The 19,378-nt window shown below is 41.5% G+C and overlaps 1 protein-coding gene across 2 annotated transcripts in view; it reads left to right on the plus strand.

Annotated features, from left to right (window-relative positions):
• Positions 1-19,378, plus strand: part of TMEM82 (transmembrane protein 82) — a 108,522-nt gene that overhangs the window by 60,183 nt on the left and 28,961 nt on the right. For both annotated transcript variants that reach the window (XM_078642524.1, XM_078642525.1), the window contains one exon: positions 14,290-14,464. In XM_078642524.1, coding sequence (XP_078498650.1) covers positions 14,290-14,464 — 175 coding nt within the window. The remainder of the gene's footprint in view (positions 1-14,289; positions 14,465-19,378) is intronic.

Genomic DNA, 19,378 nt, shown 5'->3' on the forward strand with positions numbered 1-19,378 from the left:
CTACCATTATGCCCTATTCCTTTAATGCTACTCCAACGCAGTATGTGAAAGAAGTTTACATCATAAAACAAACAGTCTAGAATATAATATTCAGAACATATAATAAGTCCATGCCCCAAACAATCTGACTTTTTAAAATGCTGCTCCTTACAATAAGTACCTTTCTATTTTTTATCTTTACAGTTACTGTTTAGCTTTGGTTTGTTGTCTTGCTATCTATGCAGTATTTTTCACACAGTTTCCAATTTATGGAAACACTTTTCTTACAATGTATGCGTTCGCCCTTTCTTGGTCCCTTGAAAGTTATTATTATTTGAGGTATTAGCTTAGATTCCCTCAAAATATCTAACAAACCATGCAGCGTATTCTCATCCCTGACGGCTAAGATGGCCTTAATTGTAACGTATTTCGAGTGGAACGGTGCGCCGCCCGCATCGCTCCCTCGCCGCTTAAAAATCCAGTGGCCCAAACTGCAGAGGCTATCTCTCTGTGTGCCTCAGGGAACAACGAGCCCCTACAGCGTGTACTATTGTTGCGGTAGCAGATTGATGGGTGCTCCGCAGGCCCACTCCAGTCCCTGTGGGACTCCCGTTGTAGGCCGCACCCGCCTGATACGATCCTGAGGAAAGGATTTGTTGGGCAGGTTTCAGAGGAAAGTGTTGGGCAACAGCTTTGTTGTCCCAACATGCAGCATCCCACTATATTTGTTTGGGTTTTCCCAATTGTTGCCACTTAGACTGGATGGCTGTCTGAAGACACTGTAACGTCACGCTGGCAGTTTACTGCTGCAGTGTCTGCTCAAACAGCTGATCGTCCAGTGTTTCTTTTAATAAACATGTTATCCTATTTACAAAGCGGTTGCCTACAGAGCACAGCTCACTACCTAGGGGGACTTGTTGTTTAAGGTACTTTAATAAAGCTTTGCACTCCGTTTGTCATAGAATTCCTTTCAGGGTTCCTTCTGTTTTTTCTATAACCCCCCTCCTCCCCACATTATTTTGTCAGATCAGGACATTCCCTGAGATTTCACAGGGGAAGATAAATGAAGAGCTGATTAAAAAAAAACGAATACATCATGAAGTGCATACTTGTGTACGCTAAACAAGTGATCAGGTGATGGTTAAAAAAAGATTTAAGGGCTCTGATGATGACTACTGGTCTATCTTGTAGGGAGACTCCGATTGTGAGGTGAAATGAGGTAAGAGAAGGAGGAAATCTAAGCACATTGAGAGAGGAACCATAACCTTTAAGAGGATGGGAGGACCAAGCACCTCTAAAAAGGTGAAAGGTCCAAGCACCTCAAAACGGATGGGAGGTCTAAGCAAAGGGGAACGGAGTCCGATGCGGCACGAAATTGAGAGGTGTCTGATGCGGCACAATGGAATCAGGTGACATTAATAGCATTTAAGAAAGTGACTTGGGGGAGTGAGATGCCCTTGGGCGAATATGTATTATCTATCAGGGGAATATTGATGGTGACGATCGCTTTACAGATGATGAGATACCTTCTACCTCCAACCTCCAAGGATGTAGTCAAAGACCCTCTAGGAGAGGAGATGTTTTCACCACACGACATTAAGCACCCCAGGAGTGCCAAGTGGTGCCCCTTGACCATGTTGGCAAGTTTATCAAACAACAGATCAGGAATCCAAGGCCCGTTATGCATGATAAGGTGTGCCTTACCCCGAACCTGAACCCGGAGCTAATCACTTTCCTCTTTTAGATGGGTAGAGACCCAAGGAAGGGGCTTGAGAGATCCCTCAAATCATGCCAGGACCGCCTCCTTGACATGGTCGGGCACCTGGCAAGGAATATTGACATGGCCAAAGAGGCATATGTCAGCAAACTCCCATTGGATCTAGACCTCCTCAGGGGCTGGAGCCAAGGACCATGGTTCTTCTCGAAACTGCAAATGCAGGGCTGAATGCTGAGAGGCATAAGCTATTACTGATGAAGCTAAATCCCAAGTTTGGGAATCTAGCGGACAAAGAAGCCTCAGTAAACCCCAAGAGGCTTCTCTTCGGCGAGGATATGTCACAACCTTTACTGCCCTCGACCATGCAGTCTTCAGCCCAGGTGTTTTTGGACGGGCCAGCAGAAGGGGACTTTCTGCTGGCCGGGACTCCCAGAAGTCCCAGTTCTGATACTATATGCAAAGAGGCTTTGGCAGAGGCTACCAAACCTGAGCAACCCTGACCTTCTATCCCCAGAGAGGACGATTCCGTCGTACAAAAGGGAATAGGTCACAAGGACAAAGCCCAGCCGGATACCAAGGTGAATACAACAATTTTATCTTTTCTTCTTCCCCGGGAAGAGTGGGAGGCCACATCAGACTTTTTACCCACGCCTGGGAAACAATTACAGAATATCCTTGGGTCTTAGAAACAGTTCAAGGTTTCAGAATAGACTTCCAAGTTGTCCCTCCATGAGACCTAAACCTGACCACAGATAAGCAGAAAGTGGTAAAAGAAGAGGTTAAACGTATGTTGGAGAAGAGTGCCATTTTAGAAGTAGGTTTAGGGTACAGAGTTTTCATAAATACACTCTTTCTAGTAAAAAAAAAAGACAAAGGGTGGAGGTCCATGATAAACGTTAGAAACTCGAACAGATTCCTAGTGTACAGGCATTACAAGATGGATGGGATCCATTTTTTAAGAGATATGTTGCTAACGAAAGATTGGTAGGTGAAGTGGGACCTAAAAGATGCCTACTTTACCATTCCAGTGGTCAGGGAACATCAACCTTACCTTCATTTCACCTCGGGGGTCGACTTTACCAATCCTGTTTGCTCCCCTTCGGCCTCTCATTGGCACCATGATGCTTTTCCAAGGTAATGAGAGCTGTAGCTTCCTATCTCGGAGAGAGAGGCTTACATATGATCATCTATTTGGACAATATTCTCATTATGTTCAAATGGCAAGCAAATGTTTTGAAGGACTGGGACATTGTCATGTCCCTTCTGGAGAGTTTGGGCTTCATAGTAAACAAGGAAAAATCAATTTTTACCCCCTCCGGGTCTCTAGAGTTCTTGAGCTCGCTTCACAATAGATAAAGTTAATGTGGTTCTGCTTCTGCCCTTTAAGATTACCAAAATTCGAAAAGGGATAAGGTATGCTCTCAAACAGGACTCTTTAACTCTTAGGAAACTAGCCAGGCTTTTAGGTCTACTGTATTCTTCTATTCAAGCATTTTTTCTAGGGCTATGTCATGTAGTTCCTACAAATCTATTTAGGATCTGCACGTTTAGACAACATAAACTGTGGTAGTGGTGTCCAGACTGTTTCCGGACACCCCCACTGGATATGCACGCCTATATACCAGCTAGCTCACAGTGCCACTATGAATCCCTTTACAAAGGAGAGAATAGTTTCTTGCAACTATCGAACATGACAACCCTGACCCCTCAGGGACAGTGGAAAAAGTACAGTACTTTTTGCTCAGTCATTCATGCTCACTTTGTCTCAGAGGTATACACAGAATAAACAGTGGGGGCATTTTCAATTAGCAATTATTGAACCAGCGTCATTCTAGTGTGCTGCAACAATCATAAGACAGAAGCAGGTTTAAACAATTACAAGTACCAGGAGAGTAAATGGATGGTAGATTTCTACCATAGTGCTAAAACAATGGCTACATGCAGGTATATAGGGGCACATGCACCAAGCTAGGCAATTGCGATTCCTTATTAGCGATTGTTAAGGAATTGCTAGTAAGGAATCACAATTGCCTATACATGTAGGTTTTGCTAAAATATTAGCGAATCCTACACATTCCTTAATTGCGAATCGCAAATTGCGTTTCGCAATTAAGGAATGGCTTCCCGTTCATTCCTATGGGCCCAGAGGCCCATAGGAATGAATGGGATTGCATTCACAATTTGCGAGTATCAAATAGGTGCAAGGGTGGAGAACAAAACACACAAAGAGGGTTGAGGCAATGATCCCGCACCTGTCACTTAAAGTGGCTCAGTCGTATGGTGATGGTGCTAGAAAACCAAGAAGTGCACCCTTCTCCACTTCCTATTGGGGTGATACCCCAAAAATGATCACAAAAAGGAGTGGAATCAGCACACATCAATTCTAAATCTTATTTAAAGTTAATGAAACATCAGGTGTCCACAATGATTTGAAGAAAATGCCAGGTCCAGATTTTCCTTATAATCTCAAAAAGTTTCTTTATTGATAAATATGCGCAGTTGTTAAAATCCAATATTAAAAAATTCATTTAGCCAACGCGTTTCGTCTCAAGAAAGAATTCTTCAGGGCTCAGAACTGTGTGAACGTTATATGCTCATATTCAAATAACAAAGAAAAAATTCTAAGACACAAATGGGTATTGTGCCAAGGCAATCATCTTAGTATGATAATAGTGGTACAGACGTTAACATTAAAAGGCAGGGTGGCCAACGGCAATAGCCTCAGCGTCCGTAATCAAAGTTTGAAAAAAATTCAGAAGAAAGTCTCTCTTGAGATGAAACGCTTTGGCTAAATGAATTTTTGAATATTGGATTTTAACAAGGGCACATATTTATCAATAATGAAAATGTATGAGATTATAAGAAAAATCTAGACCTGGCATTTTCTTTAAATCATCGTGGACACCTGATGTTTCATGAACTTTAAATAAGATTTATAATTGGTGTGTGCTGATTCCATTCCTTTTTGTGAATTTGCAAGGGTGATAGGGGGCCAAAAGGACACCCTGATGCACCCCAATGCAGGTAAATGTGCACATGTGGCGCAGATACATGCCCTAAGGGCATGTGTATGCGCCCCATGGCACATCGAAAAATGCAAAAAAGTGAATCTTTCTAAGGATTTGTAAATTACCACCAACTTGAAGTTTAGCCATCAGCACTTTGCATGCTGGAAGTTTCAAACCTGTTACTATTATGGTAAAGAAAAAAAAATAGCCCCAAATTGAAAAGCACTTTTTGGATTAGAAAGCCAGGACTGAATGTGTTGCACATGCAGGACACAGTAAAAGTGATGCTTCATGAAGGGCATTTTTGAGGAGCAGCTAACTGTGTTGCACATGTAGGATACAGTAAAAGTGATGCTTCATGAAGGACATTTTTGCGGAGCAGCTGAATGTGTTGCACATGCAGGACACAGTAAAAGTGATGCTTCATGTAGGACATTTTTGCGGAGCAGCTGAATGTGTTGCACATGCAGGATACAGAAAAAGTGATGCTTCATGAAGGGCATTTTTGCGGAGCAGCTGAATGTGTTGCACATGCAGGACACAGTAAAAGTGATGCTTCATGAAGGGCATTTTTGAGGAGCAGCTAACTGTGTTGCACATGTAGGATACAGTAAAAGTGATGCTTCATGAAGGACATTTTTGCAGAGCAGCTGAATGTGTTGCACATGCAGGACACAGTAAAAGTGATGCTTCATGAAGGGCATTTTTTGCGGAGCAGCTGAATGTGTTGCACGTGCAGGACACAGTAAAAGTGATGCTTCATGAAGGGCATTTTTGAGGAGCAGCTAAATGTGTTGCACATGTGGGATACAGTAAAAGTGATGCTTCATGAAGGGCATTTTTGCGGAGCAGCTGATTGTGTTGCACATGCAGGACACAGTAAAAAGTGATGCTTCATGAAGGGCATTTTTGAGGAGCAGCTAAATGTGTTGCACATGCAGGATACAGTAAAAGTGATGCTTCATGAAGGGCATTTTTGCGGAGCAGCTGAATGTGTTGCACATACAGGACACAGTAAAAGTGATGCTTCATGAAGGGCATTTTTGAGGAGCAGCTAACTGTGTTGCACATGTAGGATACAGTAAAAGTGATGCTTCATGAAGGGCATTTTTGAGGAGAAGCTGAATGTGTTGCACATGCAGGATACAGTAAAAGTGATGCTTCATGAAGGGCATTTTTGAGGAGCAGCAGTGTTTTTGTTTAAGTATTGATGTTCATCACATCCTGTTAAGGGTCGCCTCTGCTAATAGGCGTAACAAGCAGAAGAGTAGTCCTTGATAGTAACAAGCTGATCTTCTCTGCAGTTTGACAGCAGAGTAGTAGGTGAAGAATGCACCTAGAATATCATGCTGGGCTTAGAGGTCAGTTTCTGTGGGTGAAGTGATCTCAAGGATTGACCCAAAGAGGGAATCCTGGCGGATCGGTCATGCCAGAAAGCAACCAGATTGGTCCCCCTCTCAGTGCATCTTAGCCTCATAGGATTTGAAATTGAAGCAGAGTAGCTGCTCCAGGAGGGGCGCGTATTGGGTTTTGTTCTGTGTGAGTGCATCTCTCGTGGAGGCCTCCAGAGCCACTGCTTTGTCTAGGTCAGCTGTCTGGCATTCAGAATTCGCTATCTTTCTGACAGCCATTATTTCTTGTATTCAGTATCCCTGGGTGACCACCTTAAAGGCATCATGGGTGGAAATTAAGCAGCCCAGATGATCAGCTTGGTGTATGACATTTAGAAGGGAGGTTGAAAAAAGGATGCAGGAAAGGCACACATAGAAAAATTGTGACCTACTGAGTAGAAGAGGTTGACTCGCTTATGAGGTTGTAAGGAGCTCCATGCATCTACTAACGACCATTGGTTAACCCATTTCCGGATGTGATTTGTCTGTGTGTAGGGAAGAGAGTGGGGAAGGGGTGGGCAGGAGCAGTGTTGGAAAATGTCCTTCTCGGAGGGGTCACCCCAAACTTTTTGCCTTCTTCCTCCTCTTTTTGCTGAATTCCTTCTGTTGGCTTTAGGACTCTGAGCACTTTACCACCGCTGACCAGTGCTAAAGTTCATGTGAACTCTCCTCTAAATATGATGTAATTGGTTTACACCTGTTTGTAATATCTAATTTAATTGGGAGTTCCTTGTGGTAAGACCCCCAGCCTCCCCTCATCAGGGAGCTGCTGGGCAAGAGGCAATGGCAGGCATAGGGGAGGATTTGCAGAATGAAAGGTGGTTGACAATGTGGAGCTCTAGTAGAGAGCAACCGGCATGGTGATAAGTCAAACCACTCCCCTGAATGAAGTACCTAATGATGCTTTATATTGCATATTGTGTTACTGTTTGTTTACAAAATATGTTTCATGTTGCAAATTAAAAAATATGAGTGATGTTGCAAAATGTGTATGCTGATGACCAGCGTTAAAGCTGGTACGTTTGGTTTTGGAACAGGAGGAAAGGTGGCAACATTACATTTAAATTTCAATCATTTTCTTACTCCAGGCTAGTCAATAACTGTCTGGAAGCATGTTGCTCCTTGCCTAATATTGGTGTTACTCTTAAATGAACAGAAGGACTCAAACAACACCGGGTCCGATTTTCAAACAAAGTAAAAACACTATGGATGGAGAGCTTCATCTCCACCTTGGTGTATTTCTTCTGATTTTGTGGAGCGGGTAAATGACGGTCTATGTGTAGGTAAAATACACAGATTGAGACAAGATTATGATCACTCAGATTAGAGGGCAAAGTTAGAGAGTCAGACAACGATGGGGCTAAAAACAAAGAGAACAAACTAAAATCAAAGATTGAACCACCTCGAGCACCTTTGTTTTAGTATTGATGTTCATCACAGCCCGTGAAGGGCAATAGAGAAAATCAATGAGGGACATCATTCAAAGTAATATATACATATATATATATATATATATATATATATATATATATATATATATATATATATATATATATATATATATATATATATATATATCTATATCGAATATATGTCAGATGTATGTGAAATTAAGTATAGATAAATCTATACTTAACTACGCACACTTAATTACACAGTGTTTTGTTTGTCAATTTTCTGGCGACAATATTTCGTTAGCACATTATTTAAAAATTGATACACAGTGGGTACACTTTAGTAACATCTTAACTGAGCTGATGCTTTCTGCTTCAATGAGTGCCAAGTTCAACGGGTTATCTTCTTGACAAGCCTGCATATGTTTGAAATGTCTTCCTGTAAGAATGTGAATCCAAAAGTGTAAAATGTTTTCATTTTCATTTTAATTGTTTTGCAGCTCACTGCAGAGTTCTTTCCTTGCTGGCATCATCACTTTCCCCCTGAAGATGTCATAACTGGGAAACTAACTGGTCTGAGCTAAACACAGGCCCAATAATCATGTGAGATAATTATTTACAACAGGATTAGTGGGAAGGGGGGACATACTTTAGAATGCCGCCATCCCAACATTATTTGACATGGTTTTTGGTGTTGATTTTACCTTTCTAAATACCCATGAATCCGAATTTCCACCCTCTTTTTTCCATTGGAATTCACTCTATGTGGGATCAGCTGATGGGGGTTAGGGGCACCGTTCCATTTAAGGCGCGCGTGCACCTCTCCTGTGGTGATGTGGCTGCAGAGCGTGGGCGATTGTGGCCTTTTGTTTAAGTATTGATGTTCATCACAGCCCGTGAAGGGGCTCTGATTAACATCAATACTTAAACAAAAGGTCACAATCGTCCCCGTGCCGTGCTTTACTAGCAAAAGTGTAGAGCCAGTTTAAAAACACAGTGTGTACTAAATTACACGCTGTGTTTTGAAACTGGCTCTACGCTTTTGTTAGTAAAGCGCAGGGACGATTGTGGCCTTTTGTTTGAATATTGGTGCTAATCAGAGTCCTTTCACAGGCTGTGATGAGCATCAATACTTAAACAAAAGGCCACAATCGCCCCACTCTCTGCAGCCACATCACCACAAGCCCACCAGCCCGCCAGGCCAAAAGGTAGCCTTACCTGCACTCGTCACGAGCATCAGGACTCCTCCGGCACGCACACCGCATTCAAAAGTGCCATATTTTTGCGCCGCTCGCTTCTTTAAAGCGGCGGCGCGACTCTCTCGCCCGACGTCCTGGCTGTGTGCGCGCTCCACACAGGGCAGTGTGCGCTGACGTCGGGAGAGGTGCGCGCGCGCGCCTTAAAGGGAACGGTGGTCGTGGGTCACAATTCATCTTCTCTCATGAATTATTGACGAGGTATGTCACAAATAGCGATCCACTATGATTTCTTTCCATCACAGGGATGGTGGCTTGCGGGAGTAAGGAAACCACCATGTCTGTGATTGCTTTTAAATATAGTAATCCTTTTTTTTTTTTTATTGCGGCCTGTTTTCCTTAAAAGAAAATGGAATGTGTTAGAAAAATAAATAAAAGTTTAACAAACATTTATTAATACTACTCTCCAGAAGTGTTTTTTCAATATTCAGGAAGGGGAAAGGGTTCTTTGGGGCCCCCTTACTTTCAGTAGGCAGTAAAATATTAATGATTTGTGATCGAATTTGGGTCACAAAACATTGACACTTCTCATTCGGAATCACTATTTGGAAGGGACACCCAAAACCACGCCCGATCAAAAAACAATTTGGTATGTAGTCGCATATCCAAATTGCAATTAGGTAACACATTATTTTGCAGCTGCAAATGGTCCAATTTTGCTAATCAAACCCTTTGTGACCACAAAAGTCTTAGTGCATCTATCCCTGTGTTACCTGCTAAAAAGATGGTGTTCTCATTTTACATTTCATTGCTCTTCTGTGCAGTCCTGAGAGCTTTCTTTGTATACATAAACAAACATGATGGCCCAGTTCCGAGTGCTTTCTAAGCATGCGTGAAGGAACACAGGCCTGTTGTAATTCCCAACCCGTTACCTACAACCCACTCATAACTTTTTATTATGTCATTCTTACCTTCAGCAACCAGGCATTAATGATGATGAAAAGCACCCTTTCCACAACCTCTACTAAGTGACTGCCAGAAACCTTTGTTCACACATTTGTTCACGCCTTTGTTTGTGCATTTCACAACCATGGTTTGCTCCATCCAAGGCATCGCTTCCCACACCTTTTTAAGCAAACCTTGATTTATTGCCAGTGCTGACTCTATCCTCAGGAAAATGTAATCAAACTCTGGTTCACCAATCTACACTGCACCTTTACTTCTGGTCGATGGTTAATCTCTTGTTTGTAATTCACTTAGTTTACTTCCAGTAGATGGTTTATTTGTAGGGGCCCACCTTGCTTTCAGTTTACTGTCTTGTCTCCTTCTCAGTAATAGTGTCTGTAGAAGTGGTAACATGTTTATAATTATGACTGTCTGTATTCCTCTTGCTACGTGGAAGCAATATCCAGTTTATAATCCAGAGTATCCCTTTTTTTAGACATCTCCTTATTTTCCTTTGCAATACTGACTGATTCAGTATTTTCTTTATCTCTTCTAGACATTTCTTCCATTCCTTTTCCTTAGAATGTTGTATTTTTGTCTTAAAATGGGTAATCCTTTTTTTCAAGATGTTCCAAGACGTTTGCCAATTCTTCTATTGTTAAAATAATGAGTACTAAAAAGTATTTTATTTAAAATGGCTTTCCAACTCTTTATGAATCCTCTTTAGTCGCCACGTAGTGTAGGTTTCATATAAAGTCTAAGTTCTCGTGATATTTTGCCAGAGTTGTAACGTGCATTCTCCTATTTATTTAGTTTCTCATTAAGGTTTCAAGATGTTGTCATTTTTGTTCAATGTTTATGACTGATTCCCTCCTATTTTCAGTAGTGGTTTCTTTAACCCCTTCCATGCTCGTGACGGAACCATTCCGTCATGGGTCACGGTTGGGCTGTGCTGATGACGGAATGGTTCCGTCACGACCACGCCCGTGATTGGAATGTCCAGCACTTGGCTGGAATTCCTGCCGCACGCAAGCGGTTAAGCATGTACATTATTTTGTTTGCCTGTGTTTCAGCATATACGTTTATAGATGCTCTGTTATCTGTCATTTGTTCAGTCTGGTCACCTGGTATTTTGGTGGGTGCTTGCACTCAAGATTGTGACAGAAAAGTCAACACCACTATGACAAACTAGGGTCTGGCATAAGAACTCCTAATTTTAGGAGGTATTTTCCTCTGAATTCCATTATACAAACAACAGTAATGTATACATGTACAACATCGAAATTATCTCACTATCAACTGGGCAAACAAGTTAATTATTAACAATTTCATAGGCAATATGAAATGATTTATACAGCAAGATTTTATGTGCCACTAACATAATGGAACCTGACTCCTTCAATACTTCTGCTTTATCTCTTTATAGCATCAATCAAACCACTACCTTTTTTACTTGATTGGGTTATTTATTAATATTAATAAATAACCCAATCAAACAAAAAAGGTAGTGGTTTGATTGATGCTATAAAGAGATAAAGCAGAAGTATTTAAGGAGTCAGGTACCCCCTCCTGTATTTGACCAGTATTACGGCCCTACCTGACCCGTGTCCAATGGGCCTAACCCCTCTAGTGGTTATAACTAACATTATGGAAGGCATGATGCATGGTACAGTGATTAAATCTGGTATACAAGTAAACGTTTTCGCGATAATCGGCTGTTACCCATGTGTCGTATAATTGGAGTAAAATATGGCTCTTTGACTGAACAGGAAGATTAGTGAAGCAAAGTTTGACTACATCATCCTGAGGGTAGAGCCTGCAATAGCAGTGTAGCTCTGTGAACCAAAGTTTGACTACACCATCCTAAGGGTAGAGACCGCTCTGGTAATAAATCAAGGTTTGATTAAAGAGGTTATGGCAAGACGTTCCTTGGATGGAGCAAAGCATGGTTGTGAGTTGCACTGGTGTGAGGAAAGGCTTCTGCCGGTCACTCTGTAGAGATTGGAGAAAGGGCAGTTCTCATTAAGTGGTAAGCTGGTTGCCGAAGGTAAGAACAACAGTTAAAAATCATGACGAGGCTGTAGGTAACAGGCTGGTGATGTAGCGGAAATCGAAGTTTATTTATAGGGGTGCATTATAATCACATGTGTAGATTTCACCCGCATATAATCCTTTGTTGTCGTAACGTGAAGTGGTAGAATTTAGAAATGTAATAACATGAAACGTGATGTGTTTAGGCCATTGCATAGTAACCTGATAAATTAACGTAGAAAGTGAATGTAACTAGCAGAAAACATTATCGTGAAGAGTTCATATTGTGAAACTGACAATTATTCATTTATTAAATGTGTTTATAAATCGTGTCATTTTAATGTAGGAAAATGCATTTATTTGAATATGCCTTATTTCCCTATGCAATCTCATAAAACTCACATGCCATTTTCTTATGTTAGCTGAATCTTGTAGGCCTGAAATGCATTTCCCTGGAAACTCTTGCTTTAGAATTAATAGCTACATTTCATGTATGCTGTGGAATTTGTTCTTTCTCACGTTTTGTGATGCAGGTGGAACAAGCACCCTTGTTAGCTAGAATAATGTCTTTATTTTATTAGTCAGTCAAGGAGAGAAGGAGTTACATCGTAAACTCAAATCAATAAAGGAAAGCTGTTGTGTTTCACGCTGCAGAAGGCCTGGGAGTCAAGGTCAGCTTGTTGCAAATCAAAAACTCTGTTATCCCATGGAAAACCATCTTTAAGATCGTACTCCGAGCAGATGGCATGACCTGCAGACTCTTAGGAAAGATACCTGTAAAAATGCGATGTTGAGAGTAGGGAAAGTGCCCCACTTTTCTGCCTTCAGAGAGAGAGCATCTTAGAGCAAGCTCTGTCTCTGTAGCTTTATGCTACATCACCCATTATTGTGGGGAGACTTCTTAGGGAGACTCCACAGGCTGACACCTTTGAACTCTCCTGTCTGAAGATGCTTAAGTACGGATGTCATTTTAGAGTTAGCGCAGGGATAGATTAATGCTTTATATTCATTGTCCCACAATGCATGGCTTTCTAATAAAATAACTAATAATAAATGAATAATAATAATAAATTAACTAATATTATTAACGACTTTCTCCCCTCTACACTTACATTCTGCTAAAGAGAACCATCAGATTGTAATTCTAGAATAGGTCCAGAACGTATGGGCCTGGTCCTTTCAGTTTTGGCTCGTCATGAGGGACAGTGCTCGTGTGCTCATGACCAGCTGAGCTCGTCACGGCCACACCCGTTTGTGTGGAATGCTCAGCACAGCAGGGGAATTATCCCCGCGTGTGAGCGTTCCACGGCTCATGAAGAGCTCAGCTCGTCATGAGCACACGAGCACCGTGCCTCATGACGAGCTCAGCTCGTCATGAATATGGAATGAGTTAAAATGAGAAAACCTTTTTTTGGCAGTTAACAAAGTTTCTATTTCTGGAAGGATCCCCACAGGGCTCACCTGGGCATATTGGCCTGGTGTTGTTTTGAAACCAGATTGTACATGGTGTTACATTTTCAAGTACTTGTGGCGAGTGATATTGTACACATTTTGTTTATGGCAAAGGTGGTGGTAAAGTCTCCCATGCTGTACTCTGAATTAGGAGCTTGGAACTTGGAAGGACATTTATGTCACTCACTACCCTGGTGTTGGTGAAGATTGTCGCACGCCCCAGCATGGTGTATTAAAACAATTGTGAGAAAAAGATCCAAGATGTTTTTCTATTAGGGTTCATTGTTGTTTTTGTTAATAGACATTTACCTCCAATGGCGCAAATGCATTTGGTTAGGAATTCGAATGCGAATATATCTAGAATACCTATCATATTGTTTTACGAAATAGTGAACTAATGGTTTTGCAATGTGAAAATAAACATGTGTGATATAGATTGATACTGCAAACAAACTTTACAAAAGAATGAAACAATAACATATGGAGTAACAATAACACAGAATATATTTGGAATGTTTATTTGAAATATATTTTATCAGAAGAAAAGTGCAATTCTGCAATAGGTGTGCACAGGTACTCCTGTATAAATATACAGGTTCACAATTCCTGTAGGCAGCCTAGTGCACCCATGAGAAAATGGAATTGATAAATTACGTAGTGAATAATCAAAAGAAAAAAACTCAAAACATCAGGATTGTTCAAGCCAGACCCCTGTGGGTCATTGTAGTTTTCACTTGCAGACCACACCTGCCTTAGGTACAGCACCCATTTGTATTTAGATGTATTAATTTATTTGTAGAGTACAGCTACCACCATAATCATTATCTTGGTGCTAGAAGCAAAAGGGGGTAAGACACGGGAGGAAAAGAACAAGCAGAAACCAATCAACAGAAAGGTGAGTGATTATGGCTTTTCTAAATTTAGAGTAACACTCAGTTAGGTGGAATCTTCACTACATATTGTGTCAGAGAGACTATCCTTCAGTGGATAGAACAGGGATTCTCTGTCCTGTGATCCCCACACCCTAGTACTTGTGCTAGGTAAATCACTCCCTTTACCAAGAACAGTGAAATATAAAGGCATCTGAGCAGGTAATGTTAATGAGAGGTGTTCTGCTTCATGGTACAGGCACTAGTTGTATTGACACACAGTATTGTTTTTTTGTTTTTGTGTCAGTGATCCAGATAAACGGTCAGAGAAGGAGAGGATACGGGGGCAAGGTCGCCTGATGGAGGAGCTGCACTTCTGCGTACTAACCGCTATCTTCACTGTTGTGGGGTCCCGAGTGGCTGCCTTGGTGGTCCTGGAGTTCTCGCTGAGGGCTGTTTCCATGCTGCTATCCCAAAATCAGGTGTGTGTGTGTGCTGTGCCAGAAGGGGTAGAATCAGATCATGGGGTTCAGGCTAAATCAAAGGGTCTGTTTAACCACTTGCACGCTAGCGGTTTTCCCGCTGTGTGCTGGATTTTCAAAATCAACATGTTGAGTGACGAGTTCACCTTGTCATCCGCACAGGGTAGGTAAGGCTGATGACGAGCTGAGCTCGTCATCAGCATGGAAGGGGTTAATTAACGTGTGTGTGTGTGTGTCTGTCTGTCTGTGTCAGTCAGTCAGTCAGTCAGTGTGCCAGTCATGTGAGTGGGAGTGGATTCATATCATGAGGTTCAGGGCTTATATACGGGTCTGGTCAGTTGACAGATGTTTCGCTGTGCTTCCATTCTATTGTCTTACAATGAGGCGTGTATGGCCCTACAATGGACGGAGGCTCATCAAATAGCAAAGGTCCTAAAACATGGGGATATATAACTAGGGAGAAACCATATTTAAATATGGGTGTTTTGCAGGAGAAGATTTATGTTACAATATCAGATTAGGAATATTGTCCTGCTATAATATAGTATCCAGAATATTCATTATCAAAATACTGTGGTGGTTAGCATATTTAGGTTAGCATGGATTTATTATTCATAACACCACTTCTACGTATCTATATAAATCCACATTTACTTGTATATACTTAATGTCATGATATTGGGGTGTCAGTATTCTGAATACGATATTGCTGCAGGTGGGTACTTAAAACTCAATATTGTAGTAGGACTCCTCATGTGGCAATTATGTATCCTTGTTACTTTCTATAGAACAAGCATTTCCAATGCCCGTAGATCTGGTCCATAATTAAAAGTGCCTCTTCAGTCACGGGGGCTTTTAGGCGCTCAGTAACGAATTAAGCAAAAAGAAAACAATGCTGCATCTTAACCATGGAAGGCAAGCACTTGCCATGGAAAAAACATGCAAAAAAAAACTTACAGTGGGCTGTCATCTTGTAAGGATATGGTGCTTAGAATATAATTGCTGTAGCAATGGCGGAAATGTTGCTTCTGAACAGGGCAGCCATCCTTCGACAGTAAAACAAGAATAATAAACAATAAATAAATAAATAAATAAATAAATAAGAATGCACTGTGGACTAGGGTGACCAACTGGCATGGGTGCAAATTCAGGTCAGTGAGTGTAAACATTCAGGACAAAGGGTCAAAATTCAGGACAAAAATTCAGGACAGGAGGTCAAAATTCAGGACAAAACTTCGGGACAAAGTAAGTTTTACAGGCACGTCAGAGGAGGTCGCACAATAGTATAAAAGTAAGTAAATAGACAACCACTTAAGTACAAGTCAAAAGACGTTTATATGCGTTTGAGACAATCGTGCACTTCAAGGTTTTTCAGTATGCACGCGGCTTGCTTCCTTGGACTATTCAAAACTCGCATCTCGCTCCAGCAGGTATTAGTCACCAGACAATAGTGAACCACACCTGAATACAAGTGGGGCCGCTTTTCTTGTTGATTGAAAACTACTGGATATACAAGGAACTTTGCAGTGCCAGCCCCCAGTCACAAACCCCTCACCTCCGTTCCAACCTCCCAGGGAAACACCCGATTGCTACCACCCTCCAATGGTGCCCCTCATCTTCACATAGACCGTCTCTTATGTGTATTTAATTTCTTTTATAGTGCTACTCATCCCAAGTATGTAGGGCAGGGTGTCCGAGTGTGTTACATCACACACACATCATATAGAGACAATGACTCATATAAACGTGAAAGTCAATGTATAGGAAATGTTACTTAAGATAATGGGTGCCACAAGGTGTAATCATTCATTTATCTATCATTCAGTCTTTCACCATTCATTCTGTCCTTTCATCTGTTTGCCCATCTGTATCCAAACATATTCAACCATCTGCAAACCTATCCACCATGTATCTTCCATCGATCATTTCACTCATCCATCCCTCTATCCACCCTTTCACTCATCCATCCATTATTCATCCATCCAACCTTTCACCCCATCCATCTGTACAGTCATCCATCCACTCTTCCACCCATCCATCTATTCACTGATCCATCCAGCCATTTACCCTTTCACCCATACAGCTATCCTTTCACTTACTCATCCATCCATCCATCCACCCAGTCACTTATCCTTCCACCCATTCACCCTTTCAGTCATTCATCCTCCCTTTCTCTCTCTCCATTCCCCTTTCACTTATCCATCCATCCTTCCACCCACCCATCTACTCATCCATCCATGAATCCATCCATTGACCCTATTACTCATCCATCTTTTCACCCAACCATCCATCCGTTCTCTCATCCATCCACCCTTTCACTTCTTCACTCATCTATCCATCCTTTTGTCCATCAAACCCCCTTTAACTCACTCATCAATCCTTACATCCACCTTTTCACTCATCCATCCATTCACCCTTTCACTTATCAATTCATCAATCCATCCACCCTTTCACTCATCCATCCACCAATCCACTTTCCCATCATCTACCCTCTCACTTATCATCCACCCTTTTACCTATCATCTACCCTCCACCCATACATCCACCTATTTACCTTTTCTCTCATCATCCTTCCACTCACTCACTCATCTACCCTTTCCTTCATTATCAATCCATTCACCCTTTCATTCATCCATTCATCCTTTCACTAATCCATCCAGCCATTCACACATTCCTTCACTTATTTATTCACCCACCTTTTCACATTATGAGCTGAGCCTTTGTCTGCAGAATTGCAGATAGAAGAGGCCCATCAAGAACTTCACCTCGCTGTAGTTCCTAAAGCAAGGGGTGGGGGAGGGTTCACTATGCCCCTGCACGTAGGCAATCTGAAAACTTAGAAGTCATGCATGATGCACAGTGCCAGGACGTGAGGTGACAGTGACATCGTGTTGTTTCCTGTGCCTTAAGCGGGATAAAAAAACTGAGGGGCCTCTTCAAAGGGGGTCTTAGATGTAATTAAGGGCGTAGCTTAAAACACCTAGGCTAAAAATATGTGCTTAGCATAGTGTTCCGCCCGACTGGTATTATGTTGTTTCTGTCATTGCATCCAGATATATAATACAGCAAGTATCATTACACCAACACAAGCCAAGGACTATTGGCTTTGTCAGGGGTTGTTAGTTGCTTAAAATAAAAAAGCAGCAACCATGGCTTTGTTGAATATAATATTGAAAATGTGTCAGTTCTAAAATGGTGAGACAGTGAAAGAACTATAAACCGTTCTTTTTAACTTGTTTCACAGGCTTCTTTATATAAACTGTTTTCTCACGTTACAGCTTGGACGTTTTACCTTTCATCCATCTAACAGAATGCCCTGCTGTACACTGAACAAGAGGGATAACTAGCTCACCATTTAGATATGCTGTCGTCAGTTAAACAGACCCGGACCAAAATCCTTAATAATTTGATCCAATCATTTAATCATTGAATTTTTTCTTTTGTTTTCGATTAGCTTCAATATATTTAGTACAAAAGAAGGACAGCACTTAACAAATTACACAACTTCCTTCACAAATTACAAAAATTCACATGATCAAATTCACATTAAACGCAGTAATACAATACAACTTGTAAAATTATACACATCCAGACTTTAACACATATGTGCAAATTCAAATTGCTACCAGTCAACAATAGTACATCACAAAGGAAATCCTATAGAGCAAACTCAGGGTACCATCCAACAGGGATATTTTAGTTTTAGCAATAGAATATCATCAGATTTAGAATACATTTTGTCACTTGCTACTTAGTTTAAAAACGTAATCCCCTGTTGGTTAAATTAGTGGCAACGTGTTTCAAAGCCCATCTGAATCAAAGGACTACTCTTCAGGGTTCTGTAATTGTATTCGGGAGGCTCATAAACTTTGTTGGGGGCCCAATTTTTGACATGATTGCTTATTCCTTAGATTGATGGAAGCATTCAGGTGTTGCGACAGTTGCTGATTGGTAGCCAAATTCACCCAATGTGCAACCTGCCTCAAGAGGTGGAAATAATTCAAACCTCCACGTTGAAAGTTCTTCAAGCATAGGGAGCGCACACAAAAAAGATAGTTCAAGAAGTGTACGGGGCAGTGAAATCGACTTCACATCAAAGTTTGGTCTCAAAGACGATTTACACTTGAGACGCCGAGTTCAAGAGTTCCTCGAGCACTGTGGGACGTTCCAAATCTATTAGCAAGGTTAAACACGAGTTATTTTGTTCCTTATACACTGAGGCAGGAGGAGGCCCCCACATACTTTTACAGCCCGAGACTGCTCCATTGTCATTCTGTATGTGACAATCAGCCACATACAGAATGACAATGGGGGGGTGGGGTTGCTCTTGTGCTCCAGGAGTAGCGTGAGGCGCCCCAGCAGGGAGCAGAAACCTCTCACAGGGGAACAGCTCTGCTCCCTGCTCCTCCCAAAATTATAGACAAAAGGTGTCCTTAAAAGGGATCCTCATAGACAACGGACGTAAGGTCCAAATTATGGACAGTCCGTGAAATTTCCAGACGGTTGGTCACCCTACTGTGGACAACGCCAATCTAATCCGGCTGCCCAGTTTCGATGCAGTGGCTATGCGGTATGCATTGCCCTGTGGCAGGCGGTGCATTACAGACGAAAGGAGCATCAAGCAAGCGGAACAGTGGGGCTATGTGGGTAGTTGTTAGAGTGACCAAAAAAATTTGAAAGAAAAAATCATTTCACTTCACCAAATAGCTGGTAAATCTGCAGGCATGCCATAGCGTAATAACAATCGGCACTTACAGGTCTATTTTCTTAAATATATGTTTTTCACAGACCTTCTGCTTTTATAATACATTTTCAAAATAAGCAGATCGATCTATGGAATCTGGCATTTCACAATGAATCAATCAGGTCTGTATACTGTATCTTTTGTCATTTTACCATATCCAACTCAGGGCT

This window comes from Lissotriton helveticus, chromosome 5_1, assembly GCF_964261635.1.
Source record: "Lissotriton helveticus chromosome 5_1, aLisHel1.1, whole genome shotgun sequence".
NCBI lineage: Eukaryota > Metazoa > Chordata > Amphibia > Caudata > Salamandridae > Lissotriton > Lissotriton helveticus.